This window comes from Heloderma suspectum, chromosome 6 (genome assembly GCF_057233095.1).
Source record: "Heloderma suspectum isolate Gila_16-S chromosome 6, 16-S_ref, whole genome shotgun sequence".
NCBI classification, from domain to species: domain Eukaryota; kingdom Metazoa; phylum Chordata; class Lepidosauria; order Squamata; family Helodermatidae; genus Heloderma; species Heloderma suspectum.
The window spans coordinates 79,394,531-79,416,741 of NC_139463.1; the positions used below are offsets into that span (position 1 = coordinate 79,394,531).

The 22,211-nt window shown below is 45.7% G+C and overlaps 1 protein-coding gene across 1 annotated transcript; it reads left to right on the plus strand.

Moving 5' to 3' along the window:
• The first annotated feature begins 304 nt into the window (after nucleotides 1-304).
• LOC146341347 (vomeronasal type-2 receptor 26-like) lies at nucleotides 305-21,114 on the plus strand. Its single transcript, XM_084807385.1, has 5 exons — nucleotides 305-322; nucleotides 5,404-5,462; nucleotides 6,184-6,475; nucleotides 7,431-8,151; nucleotides 20,210-21,114. Exons 1-5 carry the CDS (start codon nucleotides 305-307, stop codon nucleotides 21,112-21,114), a joined length of 1,995 nt encoding a protein of 664 aa, XP_084663511.1.
• Nucleotides 21,115-22,211: the final 1,097 nt, after the last annotated feature.

Sequence of the window (22,211 nt, forward strand, 5' to 3'; positions counted from 1 at the left end):
CTGTACGTGTGTGTGTGTTTTACCCAGAGACTTACATGGGGTTTAGTTTGTTGCCAAATTCATCCATTCATACAGCAGTCTTTTGAAAAGAGGTTGTAGGAAAGGGAGAAGGTATGGTATGCACTGTGCCACAGGAAGAAATATGAATTATCCTAAATTATATTAATTTGGTTTAAAAAAGGCAATTTATCAACCTTTTTTAGGCTATGGAATTCATAAGTGTTGCAGGAAGGGAAGGGAAATAGAATTGCATGTGTTCACCAATTTTATGAGTAGGAGGGGTGCAGAATATTGTGTGGTTACCATGGGGGCAACTGTTTTGGTATGTGTTCTTCTAACTGAGGTAGCGGGTACTCATGAAGGATCTTGATTTAGCACTGCACTGAGGATTAGGGATGTCAGAGAATCCCGCGACGGATCTCGGTGAGGCCAAATGCCAGTGCATTTCGCCCCCTGAAATCCATCGCAGAACGAAGCCCCCGCCCCCCCAAACCACAAAAGGCATGCGAAACGGGGCACTTACCTGCTCCCGTCTGCGCTGCTTTGCGGATGGCTGCGGTCCTGCGGCCGCCATTTGCTTCCTCTTCATAGCCGTGATAGGCTACGTATATACTTTTTTTACCATTTGAGTCCCTGCATAGGCCGTGAAAGGCTAGATAAGTATTTACGTAGCCTATCATTGCAGGAGGGAAAAAACCCAGCGTATGCAAATGGCGACGGCTACCGCCATTTGTGTATGCTGGGTTTTTTTTCCCCCTGACGTGATAGGCTACGCAAGTATTTACGTAGCCTATCACGGCTAAATACAGGGACGCTGCCATTTGTGTCCCTGAAGGGCTGCCCTGCGGCCGGATGTCTGGTACAGGCAGCTGGAGCCGGCCAGCGGCTCCGCGGCTTGGCTGCGGAGCGGAGCCAGCCAGGCAGGATTCTGAGGGTGAGGACCACATCACCTCCCCCCCCATTGAGGATTCCAGGGGGAGGGACAGAGTGCCTCCCCCCCAGCGGAAACAGAACGGAACAGAAGGTAAGTGTTCCGTCCATCCCTACTGAGGATATTACACGTATTCTATCAAGTGATACATCTAACATGGGACAATCACTGCCCTATGTCACTGCCTTGGAGAGTATTTGTCGAAAACCATCTGGGAAAATGAGGCAGAAGTGGGAGAAGCCTCCCACAGGCTGATGTGTGATGTCCTAGGACAACTGTAAACCAACAAGCATATCAAAGCAGTACAAGAGGGTATTGTGTGCTGGACTGCAAGTTACCTCGGCCCATGGTTCCACAACAAATTCAGGTTGGGCAGGATGGTCCTCTCAAAAGACAGTTAGATGAGGTCCATGAGAATCTTGTAGGGAAAATGGAAGGTGCACCCGAAGAAGCACGTAGAATTCAATCTTGGGGAGGCACAGCTTGATCTGCATAGTAATCAGCCTAGGCTAAAATCCATCATCTTTTCTTTGATCTGCTCATTCTTCTCCTGTGTGTGCTTGGATGAAAGGGATACATTTCAGTGGGTCTCCTGCCATGGCGACTAATGTCGACAACACAGTCATTAAGGATGAAGATGTGTAGTTGTTGCAGGAGTCAGCATGTTCTTGGTCTCAAATGATTGTTAATGGTTGTATGGCTGCTTCTCCTGCTGCCGCCTATTGGGTAGGGATGGACAAAAGTCCCTTACCTGATCCTGAAGCTTGCTTCGTGGTGGGTGGGAGGTGCTCCGTCCCTCCCCCTGAAATTCTGGCCAGGGGGGAGGCGCCCCATCCCTCCCCCCCAAAACTCTGGCCGGGGGGGAGGCGTCCCTTCCCTCCGGCCGCAAAACCTCCTCTCCTGCTGGGACGCAAATGGCGGCGGCCATAGCCGCCACCGTTTGCATCCCTGCAGTCAGCCATGATAGGCTACGTAAACATTTACGTAGCCTATCACGTGTTTTTTTTAAAATCTAGTCGTGATAGGCTACGTAAATGTTTACGTAGCCTATCACGTTTGTTTGTTTGTTTTATTTGGAAATGGTGGTGGCGGCAGCCAGTCGGAAGACCGGCCGCTGCAGCTGCCGCCGCCGCACTGCCACCACACCACCGCCGGAGCCGCCGCCACCAGGGACATTCGCCAAAGGTAAGTCCCATCCCGGGGTAGGGGGCGGGGGGATGTCAGAGAATTTCTCCACCAATTTCGGGGGGCCGAATGCACTGGCATTCAGCCTCCCCGAGATTCGTGGAGAAATACTATGACATCCCTACTATTGGGTATGTTCTAAAGCTAGAGAAGGTTCATGAATTAACCAATGTGTCCATGTCTGGAGGTATAATAATTGGAGGGTTCCTCTCTCTCATACAGCCTTTGCATGATTCACTTCAGTTTACAGATCCTCCAGACTAGACTCCTGGTGATCTTTAGTAAGCCTTCCTTTACTACGTAGTAGTGGTAAGGAAATTCCAGGTTAGGGCTAGAGTGGCCAAGGGTGGAACTTCATTTGGTGCAACTTTTCCTATCAATGATCTCAAGTTATTGCTAAAATCGGATCAGCTGAAGGATTTCAGGTGTTATTAGAAGTGTGTCAACCCTCTGTTTAACTATCCTCTTCCTTTTGCATTAATCTCTCTCCCATTCCGATAGAGATGGGGAGCTCTGCAAACTTTGCCCATCTGCCACTAGTGAAAATGCATTTCAATATTTCTTTCACTTTCGATCTCATTGCAGAATAGTGACAAAGAATTATCAACAAGCATTTACTTTTATTTTTGCCATCCACGAGATCAAGAAGAATCCCAGCCTCTTGTCCAACTTGGGGTGTACGAAACATACTCACCGGTCCTCTGGAGGCATCCGCAGGGGGGGGGAGGTGATCCGTCCCTCCCCCCAGAATCCTCCCTGGCGAGCTCCTCTCTGCAGCGAGTCTGCGGAGCCACTGGCCGGGCCCATCTGCAGCTGGACTTGCGTCCGCTGCAGGGCTGCAGACACACATGGCATCCAGCCTAACTGACGCCATTTGCGTCCCTGCTCTTTGCCGTGATAGGCTACGTAAATATTTATGTATTATCTAATGTGATGTTACTTATGTAAACTGTGTTCAATCCAGTACAAATACATTTACTGTTCCCAATAATCCCCAAACTAGAAGAAAACTGAAGTTGTTGTTCAGTCGTTAAGTCATGTCCGACTCTTCGTGACCCCATGGACCATAGCACGCCAGGCCTTCCTGTCCTCCGCTCTCTCCCGGAGTGTTCTCAAGTTCATATTCATTGCATCAGTGATGCTATCTAGCCATCTCATCCTCTGTCGTCCCCTTCCCCTTTTGCCTTCAGTCTTTCCCAGCATCAGAGTCTTTTCAAGAGAGTTTTCTCTTCACATTAGGTGGCCAAAATATTTCAGCTTCAGCTTCAGTATCTGTCCTTCCAATGAGCACTCAGGGTTGATTTCCTTTAGTATGGACTGATTTGACCTCCTTGCAGTCCAGGGGATTTGTAAGAGTCTTCTCCAGCACCACAGTTTGAAAGCATCAATTCTTTGGTGCTCAGCCTTCCTTATAGTCCAGCTCTCACAGCCATAGGTTACTACTGGGAAAACCATAGCTTTGATTAAATGGACCTTTGTCGACAAGGTGATGTCTCTGCTTCTTACTATGCTGTCTAGGTTTGCCATAGCTTTCCTCCCAAGGAGAAAGCGTCTTTTAATTTCATGGCTACAGTCACCGTCTATGGTGATCTTGGAGCCCAAGAAAATAAAATCTGTCACTGCTTCCATTTCTTCCCCTTCAATATGCCAGGAAGAGATGGGGCCAGATGCCATGATCTTTGGTTTTTTAATGTTGAGTTTCAAACCAGCTTTTGCTAGGGATGGACGAAAGGGACTTACCTGGTCCTGCAGCTTGCTTTGCAGTGGGGGGGAGGCGTTTCGGTTCTCCCCCCGAAGTTCAGGTGAGGGGGGGGAGGTGCCCCGCCTCGCCTGGCAGAAATTCAGGCCGGGGGGGAGGTGCCCCATCCCTCGCCGCTGAAATTCAGGCTGGGGAGGAGCGCCCCATCTCCCCGGCCGCGAAAAAAAAAGTAAGTAAAAAAACCCCACACACCCGTGATAGGCTACGTAATGATTTACGTAGCCTATCACGGCTAGATTTCCAAAGTCAGCCATGATAGGCTATGTAAATCATCACGTAGCCTATCATGGGTGACTTTGGAAAAAAAAAAAGCGCGTATGCAAATGTGTACCTGCCAAACTAAGGAAATAATTTGAGAAAATAGTTTGAGAATAGTCTTGCCCTTATTTTCACCGTAGTCTACGTAAATCTTTACGTAGACTACAGGGACCAAATAAGGAACACAAATGGTGGTTCCCTATGGGGGCCGCCATTAGCCGTATGCACTTTTTTTTTTTTTAAAGTTACCCGTGATAGGCTACGTGATGATTAACTTGGACTATCATGGCTGACTTTGCAAATCTAGCCGTGATAGGCTACGTTAATCGTTACGTAGCCTAGCACAGGGGCGTGTTGTTGTTTTTTACTTTTCTTGTAATGACAGCGGCGGCAGCCGGTCAAAAGACCGGCTGCTGCAACCGCCCCTGACGAAGACCTGCCGAACTGCCGCCGGGACCCACTGCTGGGAGGGACATTCGTGAAAGGTAAGTCCCATCCCGGGGGGGGGGGGGCGGGTGGGCAGAGAATTTCTCCCCCAACAACCTTCGGAGGACCAAATGCGTTGGCACTCGGCCCCCCGAAGTTTTGTGGAGCAATTCTCCCCCATCCCTACTTCTGACCAATACCACACATGCCAGATGTGCATATGCAACTCTTGTGCAGTATGAGCCAATTTTTCCTATTACTGATTCTCCAGGGAGATGGTTTGATGACATCTTTAAAACTTGCTTTTTGTTTTGATTTGTTTTGTTTACTTTACACAGACAGAGAATCCATGACACCAGGGTGACATCTCTATACTATGTAATTATCAAAATCACTGTCATTGTTTCGTGTACATTAAGGGGAGAATTATTAATCCCGCTTAAAATGTAGGCTTTTTTTCATTTCTAAACTGACTTCGGGGCTGAACTGATAACGTGCCTCTCAGAGCTAGGGTACTGCTCCTTTGAGGAGTAGTCCAAAATCCATCATCTTTTCTTTGATCCGCTCATTCTTCTCCTGTGTGATACTTAGAGGAAAGGGATACATTTCAGTGAGTTTCCTGCTGTGGGGACCAATGTAGACAAGGCAGTCATTAAGGATGAAGGTGTGCAGTTGTTGCAGGAGTCAGCATGTCCTTGGATTCAAGCGGTTGTTTATGGTGGTATGGCTGCTTCTCCTGCTGCCTCCAATTGTGTATGATTTTAAGCTACCGAAGGTTCATGAATCAACCAATATGTCTAAGTCTGGAGATATAATAATTGGCGGGTTCTTCTCTCTCATACAGCCTTTGTATGATTCACTTCAGTTTACAGATCCTCCAGACTGGACTCCTGATGATCTTCAGTAAGTCTTCCTTTACTACATCTTTGCCTATCAATGATCTCAAGTTATTGGGAAAATAGGATCAGCTGGAAAATTTCAGGTATTGTTAGAGGTGTGTCAACCCTGTGTTTAATCCTTCCCTTCCTTTTGCTTTAATCTCTCTGATGCCGAAGGAGCTGCACTGGCTACCAGTTGTTTTCCAGGCCAAATTCAAAGTGTTGGTTTTCAACTTTAAAACCCTATAAGGTTCCGGCCCAGCCTATCTCAAGGAGCACCTCCATCAGCAGCAGACCGTCCACTCAAAAAGGTCAGCCTAGGATAGCCTTCTCTCTGTCCCATCAGCCAGGACAGTGAGGCTGGTGAGGACGAAGGAGAGGGCCTTGGCTGTGGTGGCCCCCACTCTGTGGAACTAATTCCTAGGGAACTTTGTCATGTCTCCTCTTTAATGGGCTTCTGCCACACAATGGAAACGTGGTTGTTCAGGCTGGCATTTGGGGTGGGTTAGGGTATTTTTGGAAATACAATGTTTTAATGTGTAACTTTACTGTTTCAAACTGTTTGTACTGTTGGACATCGCCCAGAGTGGCCTGGTGACTGTCCAGATCAGCGATTAAGAAAATAAATAAATAAATAAATTATAAATCTCCCTTTCTGATATGGATGGGGAGCTCTACAATATTTGCCCATCTTCCGCTAGTGAAAATGCATTGCAATATGTCTCTCACTGTCAATCTCATTGCAGAATAGTGTCAAAGAATTATCAACAGGTCTTTGCTTTTATTTTTGCCATCCACAAGATCAATAAGAATCCCAGCCTCTTGCCCAACATGACTCTGGGGTTCCATATCTATGACAACCTACATAATGCAAGAAGCACATCTGAAGCCATTGTGCATCTGATGTTCACGCAGCAAAGGAAGGCGCCTAATTTCAAGTGTAATCGGAAAAAAGAGGTGTTGTCTATCATTGGGGGGCTCAGTGTAGGAGACATTATCCAGATGGCCAGCATCGTTGGTCTGTACAAGATTCCACAGGTAAATAACATCTTTTGGGATGGGTGAAAAATCTTGTTTTTCAGACATATTCTAATCTGTTGTTCTTTCAGTTAACTTTGTTCATTTCAAAACAAATACACTGCATCTTCTCGACAATCTACAAACTAAGTAAACGAAACTATATGTTACCAAATGTAACCTTCATTTCCTGCTCCAGCATTTAAGGAAGGGCAGAGTGAATGAATATACATCCTTGATGACTGTTGATGACTGTTAATGAATGAATTCAGCTAAATTTATTTCATCTGCCTGCATGTCTCCTTCCTTCTCTGCCTCCCTGCTTGCCTGCCTGCCTGCCTTCTCTCTCTCTCTCTCTCTCTCTCTCCCCCTCCCTCTCTCTCTCTGAACATTTGGTGCTTCTTTGTGTCCCCATCACCAAAACATATCCCCCAATATTGCAGCCAGCTAACATGAGATATGCTCTGATTCCACTGTTTCAGGCAAAGGCTTGAAGGAAGCTTCATTTAAAGAGGTTGGTTTGGTCTATATTTCACAGGCTGACCGGTGTTAATTATGGTTTTCTTTGTGGCAGAAATGATGGATTGAACATTGAAGTTACTTCCATGGCATTAAAGCTAAATACTTGGATGTAAAATGCATAGAATACACTCTTTTCTGATTGTTGGGTATTTTAGCCATGATCTAATGGAGAGTTATGCTTGTTATGAAGTAAAACAATCGCTCAGCTTGAGGAACTGATTTTGCCTATTTTAACCAGCTTCATTTGATCCTGTTTTTTGTCTATTGCAGCCAGAATATAATTTACCATTAGTGGAATGTTTCTTTGTGAACCTTATATCACAGAAAATGTATGGTTCATATTATTTAGGAAACACTGAAAAGACAAATATTGAAAGAAATATCTGCAGACACAGTCATTAGGAAAACTGGAAATATTTCTCTAGCCTCTGTTAAGTTACATTTTCCCCATTAGATCACATATAGTGGACATGAGACTACACTCTCCAGTAAAACCCATATTCCTTCTTTGTACTGGATGACAGCAAGGGAGACGTCTTTGCATGAGGGGATTGTCCAGCTGCTCCTTCATTTCGGATGGACATGGATTGGCCTCATTGTTTCAGATGATGACGATGGAGAAAGGTTTGTGCAGATGCTGAATCCTGTGCTTGCGCAGAATCATATCTGTGCTGCCTTCCTGGAAAGGTCCCGAGCAGTACACAGATCCAATACACATGCTTACATCGAGATTCTTTCTAAGCTAAGGAAAGCACTTTTATTAACCAAAGGCAATGTGGTTATTGTCAGCGGAGATGTTCATACTCTGTTTCCATTAACCGTCATCTTAGGCAGTTATGACGTTCATGATCCCCATATTGGGAAGGTTTGGATTACAACAGCTCAGTGGGATTTCACCAGCACACTGTATGGAAGCAAGTTTCCTTCCAAAACCTTCCTTGGTGCATTAACTTTCTCAGTCCAAACAAATGCAGTGCCCACATTCAAGGATTTTCTCCGAAACCTGAAGCCTGATGAGAGGCTGATGCATTTCCTTTATCTGTTCTGGCAAATGGCATTCAGCTGTTGTGTGAGAGGTGTAAGCATTGAGAACTGTAAGAACTGTACCGGAGGGGAAAAGCTGGAGACCCTGTCTGCATCCCTCTTTGATATGGATATGAGTAGTCAGAGCTACAGTATCTACAATGCCCTCTATGCTGTAGCACACACTTTACGTTCTACGTATTTATCAAAACATAGGATGAGGGTGCTTGGAGGCAAAATGGGACATCTGAACGTTCAGCCATGGCAGGTAAAGTGACCACTCATTCTCATTACCCCCAGAGTAGGACAATGTATTTTCATGGCTTTCAGTAGCATAACAGACTGTTGCCAGGAGACACAAAACTGAGAGGAGAATGCCTCTGAAATGAATACAAGTTGCTGGGGACAACAGTGGGAACGGGCTGCATTTGCATTTCCCCTAGAGTCAGAAAATGTATTTTCGGTAGCATAACAGACTGTTGCCGGGAGACACAAAACTGAGAAGAGAATGCCTCTGAATACAAGTTGCTGGGGACAACAGTGGGGAAGGGCTCTTTCCCTCCTATCCTGCTTCTGGGTTTCTCACAGCCATTTGGTTGGTCACTGCGGGTAACTGGATTCCTGCAACGTAGGCCTTTGGTCTCATCCAAGAGAGCTCTTCTTATATTCTGGAGCCCTCTTGTCTGTTTTATGAACAATCTGACAATAATAGATATGGTTTCAGAGCTTCGTACGGTACCAAGATGTTAGGAAGAAAGGGGAAATCTGCTGTTCTGTATTCCTATACAGTTCAGGTTTACAGTAAAATCTCAGATGGAAGCCTGATGGCACAAACATTCAGAAAGGGTGGCTTTTCCTGGATATATGCTGGTGTACTTTCTCCTCATCTAGCTCCACTCTTTCCTGGAAAACATCCACGTTAACAATGGTGCTGGCCATGAAATATTGTTTGGGGATGGGCAACTGGCAGCTGGATATGACATCATCAACTGGATCACTTTTCCCAACCAATCCTTTCTGAAAGTCCTGGTTGGAACAATTTCATCAAGCCAAAAGTTCAGCATTGCCACAGATTCCATTAGATGGAACAGCATATTTAAGCAGGTAATAATAAACCACAGGATCTGTTTTAAAGCCAGAGATAATGGAACGATAAAGCTGCCCTGTCCCCTGTATCACTGTCCTGGAGATTGTTCATCAGTGCATATTTCTGAGTAGCCCTTTACCCTCTGGCTTATATGAACTGTGCAAAAGCTCTTGCCTGTGGGCAGCGTTTGACCAGGAAAGCCCTTTCTAGTGGTCCTCTGTGTTGCCCCTCCAGTGGGCCTTGAACTCTTAGGATAGAGGTGCCAAGATAGTGATAAATCACAATCAAAGGTTTGCTCACAAGGAGTACTTTATTGGTTAACTTCCAGCACACACGCGTACCCAATGGTTGGATCAGACAGCTCCTCTGAACCCTGAGTCATTGGGTACAAAAGGTCTTATACTCTGCATGTCAGCCATGAGGCAGGACGACACTATTAAGCGCCCCTCGCATTCATTCTCAGCATAGGGTACAAGTATTTGGTTCTCACGCACAGCCACTTGTAAACGGACTTTGCTTCCCAGGCATATCAGGGATAAAGACTCTCCTCATTAGCAAGGAATGCACCAAGAAGGCTGTTATCAGCCTTTTGACTCATCTGCACATGCTCAGAGGCTTACTAGCATGGGAACTGCACCAATAATGAACTTAAGCAAGCACTATGGATCTCTAGGCCCCTCCAACACTATACATGACTTGGCTATGCTCCTGGGACCAATACATTCCACCCCCAGATGATCCAAGGCTGATAACAGTCTGCTTTGCCACTGGATCACCAGGGGGTTGACATCTACTTAACTGTATACTTTAAATGCGACAGCCATATGAGCAAGCACACAAAGCTATAAAGCAGCCAATAACACTCAGAATTATTGCATCCACTCACTTCCACCACCCCCCGATTCCTTGAAACCAGTCTGAAATCGGTTCAAAGCGGGACTCCTCTTCTGGGTGATGTATTTTCTCACTTTGCTTGTACGTAACAGCCCAGAGGTGGGCTATTACCTCCTCCACCCCCAGTTTGGGAAGAGAAATCTCTCTCTCTCTCTCTCTCTCTTTCTGAACTGCCTGTAAACTTTCTACATAAAACTTTCTGTGCCACGCACCAGCCTTAACCCTTCACTTGTCTTCTCTGCAAGTTAGGCTGTTTGCCTTCGTCTCAACAGAAACTCACTTACTTAAACTTTTCTGCCTTACACTAGTCCCAGTGATGCACGTTTGGGATAGGCTGTTTTTCATCTTCTAGTCACATTTTCTCATCTTAAAGAACTCTTACATTATTGTGGCTACTCCACCCCCAGGTAATAGGCTCCAGCCACAATCAGCTGCTTCCAATTCACACTGGGGGCAACCATGGCCACACTGTTTCTCCTTCTTTCGGTCCTCTGCTTTTCTCTTCATTGGTTCATTTTCTCCCCCTCTGTCTCTGTCTGCCACTTTCTCCTTCTCTCTGTCTTTTCCTACTTGTCTTTGTCTTTGCCCCTGTCTCAATCCTTCTCTCTTTTCATCATTTGGAGTTGCAACTGACAGTCAAGACATTTGCAAATATCACATTCTATTTAACAAATCATAAAATACACACAACAAACGTTCATTGAAATCTAACACCATAACTGGAAAACACTTCTTGCATGGTGAGGCATGATGGAGCAGATCCAGCAATCATACTGCTCCTCCGGGCCGCATGGTCAGGGCCCATGAAGATCAAGGGGACGGGCACACCCACACACGCAAAGAGTTCTAGGCCACCCTTTTTGCATCAGCAACTCCATGCTGCATGAGTTCTGGCAGAGGGAAGTCCAAAAGTCATAGATCAAACTCAGCCTGCCATACACTGAGCTGACTACAAACACAGACACACAATCCACAGAAACGAGAGTTCAAGTCCATGAAAAGCCTCACAGTACTTTCCACGGCAAGTCTCTAACAGTCCAAAGTTCCAGTCCATGTGCAGAGTCCCTCTCAAAAGCCCAGACGATGATGGATCCAAATTAGGGATGTCAGAGAATTCTGCCACGGATCTTGGTGAGGCCGAATGCCAGTGCATTCGGCTCCCAGAAATCCATGGCGGAACAGCCTGCCACCCCTCCGCCCCCTGCGGATCCCCATTGGGATAAGACTTACCTGGGGCGGGTGTTCCAGATGGCAGCGGCTCCAGCAGCAGCTTCGGCGGCGGCAGTGGCAGCGGCTGGTCTTCCGACCGGCTGCCACCGCCACCATTTGCAGTCTCTGTGTTGTTGTTTTTTACATAGACGTGATAGGCTACATAAAGACTTACGTAGCCTATCACGTCTGGGTTAAAAAAAAACCCATGTACGCAAATGGCGGTGGATACGGCCGCCGCCATTTGCATTCCTTATTTTTCGCTGTCTTAGTCTATGTCAATATTAACGTAGACTAAGACAGTGAAAATGAAGGGGAACGCAAGTAGCGTAGTGGGTGCTATTTGCGTTCCTTTTTGATTTGCCATTTTAGCCTACGTAAATATTTATGTAGTAAATAAATGACTTGGCTACCCTCCTGGGGGCAATACATCCTCCAAAGCCCCCTGCATCTGGTACTACTGTGGGACTTCTGATCCCCTCTCTCTGATGAGAGATCAGAGATAAGCACGGACCATGGGGGTTTCTCTTTGACAATGGAAGTAAATGGAAGGAGAAGCAATGGTGTCTTACCTGGATTCATGGAGCCAGATTTGGTCCACGCAGGGCTCCATGGGTGAGTGAATCGCAAATACAAGTTGCTTCGCTGAACATACTTCTGGGTAGGATGGGAGAGTTGGAGTGAACGTCATCTGAGGGGAGGGTCGCTTGACCAATCCCTCCCCTCCAGGCTCCTCCATGCCCTCCCCCTTCTCTCTTGATAAAACCCTGGGGGTCTGCCTCCCCGGTATCAACAGCAGTCACTCTCTTTCTGTCTCTCCCCACCTTCATTAATTACTTCCTTACAGGGACAATTGTTAAAGGAACACATTGTCCCCTTTCCCCTGAAGGTCCAGTTGCACCTGCATTTCAGGAACCAGCCTCATTGAGCACAATGGGAGTTACCAGCCCCCTTTCTAAGCTGATGCTGCGCTGGAACAAAGGTGCAAATTAGTTACTCTCAAATGCAATAAACCAAACAATGGAGAATCGCAGCATCGAGATATTGCTTTACAGCCTTTAGGGAAGTTGTGCTTTAACATATGCTATCACAGTGAAAGGCACACCCCTGGGCAGGGCTAGCATACCCGAGGTAATTGCTGGTGTTGGGACACATAACAACTATCCCGCAGAGAAGTCGACTTAAGGAAAAGAATGAGACTTTAAGCAGTCTCAGGAAATCCATTTTTCCTGTGATAAGGTCCGGCTTGTCTGCTGCATGGTCACAATGCCATTAATTAAGAGTAAATTGCTCATGAAGACACCCACCCATGTCAATAACTACAAATTTGCTAACTGGATTTCCTTTCTAAAGTTTTAAAATATATTTATAATTTTATGAGCAAACTGAGTTCTACATAAAATAATTTGAGGAACAGAATGGCTGCTTTCTGTTCCTGAAGCAACCTTCCCCAACCTGGTGCCCTCCAGATGATTTAGACTACAGTGCCCAGCATTCCTGGCCATAGGCCATAGTGCCTGAGGCTGAAGTGGTGCTGAAGTCTAAAATATCTTGAGGGCTCCATGTTGGGGAAGGCTGTCTTAAGGCAACAAAGTAACTTCAGATTGGAAAAGAATGCTAAAACATAAGTATTGCTTATTTTTCAATTTCCCCCAAATTTCCAATTATTCAAAAAAAAAAAACCAGAAATTTTGTTTAGTTTTTTTCTTGTTGTTTTTTCCCACCCATTGCTTCAAAATTTCTAGAAATTTTTTGTTTCTAGTTTTCACACTAGTAGGGAAGAGTCAATGAGTTTCCCCCACTGATGTCATAAACAGGCTAGGTTTTTCAGTTGTCTTCCGACCTTTGGTCGGAAGAAATATATTCCTTCTCATTGGCATGCAAATGTTTAAATTTGCATAAATGTATGTGTCAAATACCTTCAGTCTATTCTGTAGTGAAATATTTGTCCAAATATTTCCGAGATATATGGGAAACTGATAATGTGGACCTGTGCTAACATTTCTGGCGGGAAAAAAGGATTTTTGGATAAATAGAAAAATTGTCTTTCCTTCTGTGAAAAAACTGCCTTTACCCAGGTATTCCATGAGCATTTCTACACAAGGCTTTCATTATGCCTCACAGGTTTTTGTGGGTCCTTCAAATGATGTGGTCAACCTCCAGATCCCCTCCCGTACTTTCTGGCCATTATTATAGGGGCTTTATTTTCAATGGGGAAAGTGCAATATGAGATGTTATCGCTCTCTGAAGTGCAATAAATGTTCATTGAATCCCGTGATATTCAGCTGTACAATAGCACGGTCTAGTGACTCTATAATGAAACATCTAGAACTTTCCCTAGAAAGAGAAACCCCAAGTGAAACTATGTGAAAGGGAGCCAATCTTAATCCTGCCAGGAATCTGAAAGCAGAAGCCTCGGTAAGAGTGCAGGATCGTAACCTCATATAGAAATGCCCTCTGAGATGGAATTCCAGTAATGGGGTGTGTGGGGGGGGGGTCTAGCCCTCTGAATAACCACTCCCACATATTTTTTTCTCCAGCACAAAGTGTCACCAGGAAATGCAAAGTTTTACTGACTTCTGGTACTAGACACACAGTGTAAGTTCACTAACAAGTCTCAGAGCCCGAGCTTTGGTCTTTTCCATCTTTTGGTCATTTCAAGTTGACCTCTAACAGAACAGACACCAAGCACACAATGCTGACACAACAACCAAATTAAAACAACTTCAAGATGTATTTATAGCAACAAGGCTTAGGAACAGCAAAACACCACAGAACATATGGCCCTTTAACACTCTTCTCAAAAACAGCAAAGAAGGTGAGTTTTCCAATGGAGAACTGAAATATTTGATCACTGAACAGCCTTTTCTACCTGTTAAGCATTTTTACACAGGTTTATGTGCTTACAGACATTCAGCTTTCATGTTTCCTGTTAACACAATGGAAATATCAACACAATATTAGATCTATTCTAAAAATCTATACCTCCCAGTCTCAATACCAGATTTCTGACTAGAAAAAACATGGACATGAGACAACATCTGTGACCATCACCATATGCAACTGATATGTCAGTGAAAAATAAATCAATTGCCCCAAAAATTGTTTTGTGCTTTAGCCTGGGGGACCTGGTGTTTCAACCATCCCTTCCTGGGTTGATAACATTTCTGATTTTATGACTGTTCTTGCTCTGCTTAGCCAGATCAGGCTAGGCAATATCGGTCCCAATATTTGCCATACTGGGCTCCCCATTAATTGTTGAAGACTCAATATTGCTACCTGCAAGGAGACATCTCCTCCACGAGGGATGGTTACAACAGCTGAGACTGTTTAGCTTGGAAAAAAGAGGGTAAGGGGACATGACAGGATGTACGCAATTATGCATGGTTTGGATAATGTGGATGGGGAGATGTTTTTCTCCCTGTCACAGGATACTAGTACCAAAGGTTATCCCATAAAGCTGACTGGTGGGAGATTCAGGACAGATAAAAGGAAGGACTTCCTCAGCTCATAGTTAAACGATGGAATTTGCTACCTTAAGATGTTGTGATGGCCACCAACTAGGATGGCTTTAAAAGGGGGTTAAACAAATTACTAGAGGAGAATTCTGTTGATGACTACTAGGCTTGAGGGCTATGTTTTATCTCCTGTACCAGAGGCAGTATGCCTAGACCATTTGCTGGGGAACATGGGCGGGAGGGTGCTGTTGCCCTTGTGTCCTGCTTATGACTTCATGGTTAACAGCTGTTTGGCCACTGTGTGAGCATAATGCTGGAGTAGATGGACCTTTGGTTGGAACCAACATGACCCTACTTATGTCTTATGTTCTTACTAGTTCCTTCTACTTCTGTTATTGTTGAAGGAAGCAATGGGCGTTGCTCCCCCTACTCCCACTTTCCTTCCCTGAGTCCTTTGCTTTCTTTGTCCATCAGTGTAAACTAACAATATAGTTTCCTTTATCCTGAATTGAAGTGAAATGTCCCAAAGGATAATTGCTCTTTTTTCATAGTGTTGGAAGAATTCCATCTATTCCTACAGAGAATATTTCACAAAATGCCACCCCCCACACATACATTTTGCTGCACGTGAAAAAAGATGCAGAAGTCATGTTTACTCCCCTGGCTATTTTTAAATCATTCATGAAAATGAAATGTTGAATTTCATTTTTTTATCCTCTTGTGAATATTATACAGTGTTTATGATATGTGAAATCTCAGCTGGCTCTCCTTCTGAAAGCTATTCAGCACATCAGGAAACTAGACTTCAGAATTTCCTCAGTTTTAAGGGTAGGAATATGGGTGGACTAACTGTCATGAAGAAATTAGTTGCTATTGACCTCCCAGTGTATTGTTATTAGACACAGCCCCGTTCCACGTGTGTGGAAAGCTGCCTTCCTGGACACAGCAAGATAGTTCCAGAGAGGAACCCAGTTTGTTGCTATGACTGTATTCAGTGTCCAGAAGACATGACCTCTAACCAGACAGGTAAGTGGCAGTGCACAAATTTGCCCAAGAAAGAATGTTTTCAAATGCGTATTTACTTTCATATTTTAACATCTTGATTCAATTTTTAATTCCCCAAAGAACTGACTCTGTGACTGTAGTAATCTTCAGGTGACAAAGAGATTTTGATTTACAGACGCATCTTTTGAGCATTATAATTCCTTGGCATATGGAATGGCATATCATATAATAATGTTTGCCCTACTTTTCACTGACATTCATAAAGCCCCTCAACAGTTCCCAAAGGTGGTGTGGAGCCATTGAGTACACTGCCCCACCTAGAGCAGTGAGTTGCCTGACCTAGGACTAGGGATGTACAAAAGCCACTTACCGTTTTGTGGATCTGCTTCGCAGTGGAGGGGGGAGGCTCTCCATCCCTCCCCCCAGAGTCCTGCCTGGGTGGCTCCACTCCGTGGGGATTCTGCGGAGCCACCAGCCTGCTCCGCCCGCAGCCGGACATCCAGCCGCTGGGCAGCAGGAACACAAATGGCGGCGGTGGTAGCCACCACCATTTGCATCCCTGTACTTAACCGTGATAGGCTACGTAAATATTTACGTAGCCTATCACGGCAAAGTAAAATAAAACGTGTACGCAAATGGTAGCGGTAGCAGGTGCCATTTGCGTTTGCTATTTTTAGCTGTTCTAGCCTACGTAATTATTTACATAGGCTAGAACGGCTAAAAATAGCGAATGCAAATAGCGGCTGCCGTAGCTGCCACCATTTGCCTATGCTGCGCCCAGCCAGTAGACCAGCCGCCCCTGCCGCCCCTGCTGCCACCCCTGCACCCACCGCCACTGCAACTGCCGCCCCCGCCCCCGCAACTGCCACCTCCACTGCTGCCCCCGCTGCTGCACCTTCCGCCCCCACCACCGCCCCTTCTGCCGCTACTGCCGCACTGCCGCCACTGCACTTGCTGCCCCCGCCGCCTCCCCTGCTGCCGCCACCCCTGCTGCTGCCGCTACTTCCGCCGCCGCGCTGCTGCCCCCGCCGCCCCTGCTGCTGCCACACTTTCCGCACCACCGCCGCATCCACCACCGCATCCGCCACCGCATCCACCGCCACATCAGCCACCTCATCCGCCACATCTGCCCCAGGTAAGTGCTGTCCCGGGGGGTTCCGCGGGGCAGGTGAGGGGGCAGGAGGCCGTTTTGCAACGTATTCCGGGGGGCCGAATGCCAGTGCATTCGGCCTCACTGGAATCCATGGTGGAATTCTCCACCGTCCCTACCTAGGACCTTTTGAGGGGGTGGTGTGTCCTTCTCAGTTTGTGACTTGACAAGGACAAGCTCTCCTTAAGGAATGCCAGCTTGTTTTGACAACCGGAAAGATTCAAGTGTCTCTCTCTCTCTCTTTCTCTCTGTGTCTATATAAAGGCATTGACAGAGATAGACATATAGATGAAAAACAGCAAGACTAACAACAAAGTGTTCAAAGACATATTTTAAGCTAAACATTTCAGCATCCACCCCCATTATTAGTTGTGCCATACTCACACACACACACATACACACACCTGTGTCATATTTATATTGCAGGTGGTGCTGGTTCTCCCTACAAAAGTACAGAAGGACTCCCAAGTCTACTCTCTCAAGATTTAGGGATGGACGAAAGTCCCTTACCTGTCCTCAAAGCTTGCTTCGCGGTGGGGGGGAGGCGCTTCGGTTCTCCCCCCGAAGTTCATGCGAAGGGGGGAGGCGACCCGCCTCGCCCGGCCGAAATTCAGGCCAGGGGGGAGGCGCCCCATCCCTTGCTGGCGAAATTCAGGCTGGGTAGAAGCGCCCCATCTACCCGGCCGTGAAAAAAAAAGTTTTTAAAAAATCACCCCTGTGATAGGATACGTAACGATTTACGTAGCCTATCACGGCTAGATTTACAAAGTCAGCCGTGATAGGCTACGTAAATTGTCACGTAGCCTATAACGGGTGACTTGGGAAAAAAAAAAAAAGCACGTACGCAATTGGCGGCCCCCATAGGGTGCCGCCATTTGCGTTCCTTATTTGGTCCCTGTAGTCTACATAAAGATTTACGTAGACTACGGCGAAAATAAGGGCAACGCAAATAGCGTTGCCCTTATTTTCGCCGTAGTCTATGTAAATCTTTACATAGACTACAGGGACCAAATAAGGAACGCAAATGGCGGCGCCCTATGGGGGACGCCATTTGCGTACGCGCTTTTTTTTTTTTTCAGAGTCACCCGTGATAGGCTACGTGACGATTAACGTAGCCTATCATAGCTGACTTTGGAGATCTAGCCGTGATAGGCTACGTTAATCATTACGTAGCCTATCACGGGGTTTTGTGTTTTTTTTTACTTTCCTTGTAATGGCGGCGGCGGCAGCCAGTCGAAAGACCGGCTGCCGCCCCTGCCCCTGCCGAAGACCCGACGAACCGCCGCCGGGACCCGCCGCCGGGAGGGACATTCGTGAAAGGTAAGTCCCATCCCGGGGGAGGGGGCAGAGAATTTCACCGCCAATTTCGGGGGGCTGAATGCGTTGGCACTCGTCCCCTCGAAGTTTCGGGGAGAAATTCTCACCCATCCCTATCAAGATTTGCCTTGACCTCCCAGGGAGTTTTCATTGTCACCCTGTTTTTACTTACATGATTCGTTGTGGTAACATGTGCCCTGAAGAGTTACATATTACAGTTTTCTCTTGTGGGCTAGAGTTAGAGTCCACTGCTTGGACTTGCCTTTGCTCTAGTTCTCACTTGTATTTTTTTTTGTTCTTCACCCAGGCAGCAAAAAAGAAGCATTTTTGTGTGCCTGCATTTAAAGTGAATGTTTCTTTCATATGGAATCATTATTATAGCGAGTAGCCAAGAATCAGATGCTAATACAGTTTAATTTAAGAAGCAAAACAACCTGGAAAATACCTACCCTAACTTTTATGGCCTACAATTTTAAGGCACAGTATATTTGAAAAGGGGCTAGAATGATACCTACCTTTTGGGGCACTTAATGATTGCAAAGGCTGAAAACAGGGCCCTAGATTATTAGAAACACTACAGTGCTCGGTACACGACAACGAGCTGGCTGGACACCTAGGATGTACTCAGGTCTTATTTCCGGCTTTCCACTGAATGTGTGCAGAGTAGCATGAGGCCTTCACAGGGATGCTAGGCAAAAAAATCTAGCCAGCTTCCAGCAAAAATAAAAATCAACCTCATCCTTGGCTTTCCATACTTATTTTCCACTTTCTGAGTACTCCATGACATAGGAACCAATTAAGTCTTTTCGTTTGGTTTTCTGACAGGGAGGAAAATCAAAGGAGAAGCCAGACAAAAGTACAAAGAGGGACCTGCAAGGCATTAAGGCACACACTAACATCTTACTTGTTTCTCTCTCCTTCTTAAAATAATTAGAGCTATAGGATGAAAACATTGGCTATTCAGGTGGAATCTGAAGTTGAGGAAGTTATACGTGTTGTTGTCAGCAGCACCTTCCCCCAAAGGTTTACTTTGGCTGCATTGTAACATGTTCTTTCTTACTCTGTTCCTTGAACAGGGTTTGCTTGTTGTTTTGTATCAGTGTTTTCTCATGATTCAAGATTAAAATGAATTTTTTAGAAAACAAGTTCCACTGTTATTTCCTTTCCATTTTGAAATGACTTTGTGCATTTTCCACTTTTCAGTATCCCCATCTTCACTCGATCTTTAACAGCCTTATTTCTTGGAGTGTGTGTGTGTGTGTGTGGTGTGTGTGTGGTGGTGGGATATTGACCATTTAATTTCTGGGGTTCATAATGAATTTTCAGTTAATTACATTTTACAGAGACTGTTATGTATGTTCATGCTCACTCTGCACAGAGGAGCGAGAGGAAAGTTGCTTCCTTTCCTGTCTGCAAAACCTCTTCCATCATGAGAAGCATGGGGGGGGGGGAGCTGATGCTATGAATCAGCAAAAAGAAAAAGGGCCCTTCAAGAAATGGGACTGCCTTACCTATAAAGGACAGCTGCCTGGACAGCTGCCTTCAACCCTTGAACATACCTGCCGAGATACTTGCTGAGATTGTGCGGTCTTTGAATGTTAATACACATTCCATCCTCTTAGTATTGCAATGAAGGCTGGTTGAATTCTGTTCAAGTTATGATGATTAGAGGAACTGTGTCTTTGGTGAGTTGTGAAAGGACATATAGTCATGCCTGGATATGTTGTTTAGATCATTCCAAGGTTGGGTACCACATGGAATCCTCAGGATGTCACATCATCATTGGGGTCAGTTGACAGTTTTCCATGAACCGTCCATGGAGTTGCAGTTGATAACGTTTAACATCTATGTTGTTTGAAATGCCAAACATTCTGAACATTGCTGCTGGGAATGAATATGATCTCTGCTGTGCTACCAGCCCACGAGAGTGCAGGTACACTGAAGTCGCTCTATGTCATATAGATATCTGAAGGCAAAAAAGGAAATAACTTCAAAGTTAGTAATTCTTGTCAACCATTAACTTTGCATTGTGACAGCCATGGTTTGTCAAGAAAGCTAACACTATCACACACTTTTCTTAACCCTTTCAGATGCTGCTCACTGTGTCAAGTGTCCAGAAGATCATTATGCAAACAAGAACCATGATCATTGTATCCCCAAGCTTCAGACCTTCTTAACCTATGATGAGCCTTTGGGGATCATTTTAGTTTCCCTGGCTATTTCCCTTGCTGTGATTACAGGCTTGGTGATATTGACCTTTGTAAAGAACTGGGATACACCCATTGTCAAAGCCAACAACCAAAACCTCACCTGTATTCTCCTCACCTCCATCCTGCTTTGCTACTTCTCTTCCTTTCTGTTCATTGGCACTCCTGGGAAGTTCTCCTGCCTTCTCCGGCAGTTGACATTTGGAATCATTTTCTCCATTGCAGTGTCTTGTGTTTTGGCAAAAACCGTCATGGTGGTCCTGTCCTTCATGGCCACCAAGCCGGGCAACAGGATGAGGAAACTGCTTGGGCAAAAAGTGGCAAATGCCATTGTGCTTTCCTGCTCCTTCATTCAGGTGTGCATCTGCATTGCATGGCTCTCAACCTCTCCTCCATTCCCAGATGTTGACATGCACTCTCAGTCTGGGAAGATCATAGTGGAATGCAATGAAGGCTCCATCCTCATGTTCTACTGTGTTCTGGGCTACATGGGCTTTCTGGCCCTCATCAGCTTCACGGTAGCTTTCCTGGCCAGAAAGCTGCCAGACACATTCAATGAAACCAAGCTGATCACCTTCAGCATGCTGGTGTTTTGCAGTGTTTGGATCTCCTTCATTCCAGCTTCTCTGAGCACCAAGGGGAAAGATGTGGTGGCTGTGGAAGTTTTTGCTCTCTTGGCTTCCAACACTGGGTTATTGGGTTGCATCTTTCTCCCAAAGTGTTACATCATTGTTCTAAGAGCTGATCTGAACTCCAGGAAACTTCTAACAGAAAAGAAAACCACTTAGGGAATATGGGAAAATCAAAGTTGTACTCTACTTCATCCCCTTGATTATTTGGAGGAAGGCCAAGGCAGTTATAGTCAGGGAATTTGGAAGGTATCTAAGTTTCTTGATGGATTTCTTCTGCTTAATTAAATTTGGCTTCTCCATTTGCACTGTAATGTTTCTTCAGATCATTTAATGGATTTAACTGGAGAGGGTTCAGTGGAGGGCAACAAAGATGATCAGGGGACTGGAAACAAAGCCCTATGAGGAGAGACTGAAAGAACTGGGCATGTTTAGCCTTGAGAAGAGAAGACTGAGGGGAGATATGATAGCACTCTTCAAGTACTTGCAAGGTTGTCACAGAGAGGAAGGCCAGGATCACTTCTCGACCATCCCAGACTGCAGGACACGGAATAATGAGCTCAAGTTACAGGAAACCAGATTCTGGGTAGGAATGTCAGAGAATTCCACCTGAATTTTAAATGGGAGCAAATTCTGACAAATCTGGTCCATGGAATCCTCCTCAGAACGGGCAGCCCAGCCCACCCAGACTGGAGCTCATGCGGACCCTTTCTTTTTTTTCTGCCAAACGGCGGATTTTACAAAAATATTTACGAAAATAAATCTGTAAATAGGGATGTACAAAAGTCACTTACCTTTCCGTGGATTATGTTGATGGTGGGGGGGGAGGCGTTCCGTCCCTCCCCCCAGAATCATCAACGGGGGGGAGGCGATCCATTCCTCCCCCCTGGAATCCTTCACGGCTGGCTGCGCTCTGTGGCAGCTCCGTGGAGCAGCCAGCCAGGCCCAGGCCAGAGCCGTCCGCATCCGGATTTCTGGCCGTGGAGGGCTCTGGGTAAAAAAACAAAAAACAAAACCGCGTATGCAAATGGTGGCAGCTATGGCCACCGCCATTTGCATTCCTTATTTTTGGCCATCTTATTCTACGTAAATATTTATGTAGACTATTACGGTGAAAATAAAGGGGAATGCAAAATAGCATTTGCATACACGGTTTTGTTTTGTTTTTTTACCCAGCCATGATGGGCTACATAAATCTTTACGTAGCCTATCATGTCTTGTAAAAAAAAAAAAAAACCCGACAAGACTGCCAATGG

What these genes read in the sequence shown, in the direction of transcription:
- LOC146341347 (XM_084807385.1), top strand. An exon ending in TGGACTCCTGATGATCTTCA is followed by an intron (nt 5,463 to 6,183) that starts GTAAGTCTTCCT and finishes ATCTCATTGCAG; the next exon opens with AATAGTGTCAAAGAATTATC. An exon ending in GTCTGTACAAGATTCCACAG is followed by an intron (nt 6,476 to 7,430) that starts GTAAATAACATC and finishes TTTCCCCATTAG; the next exon opens with ATCACATATAGTGGACATGA.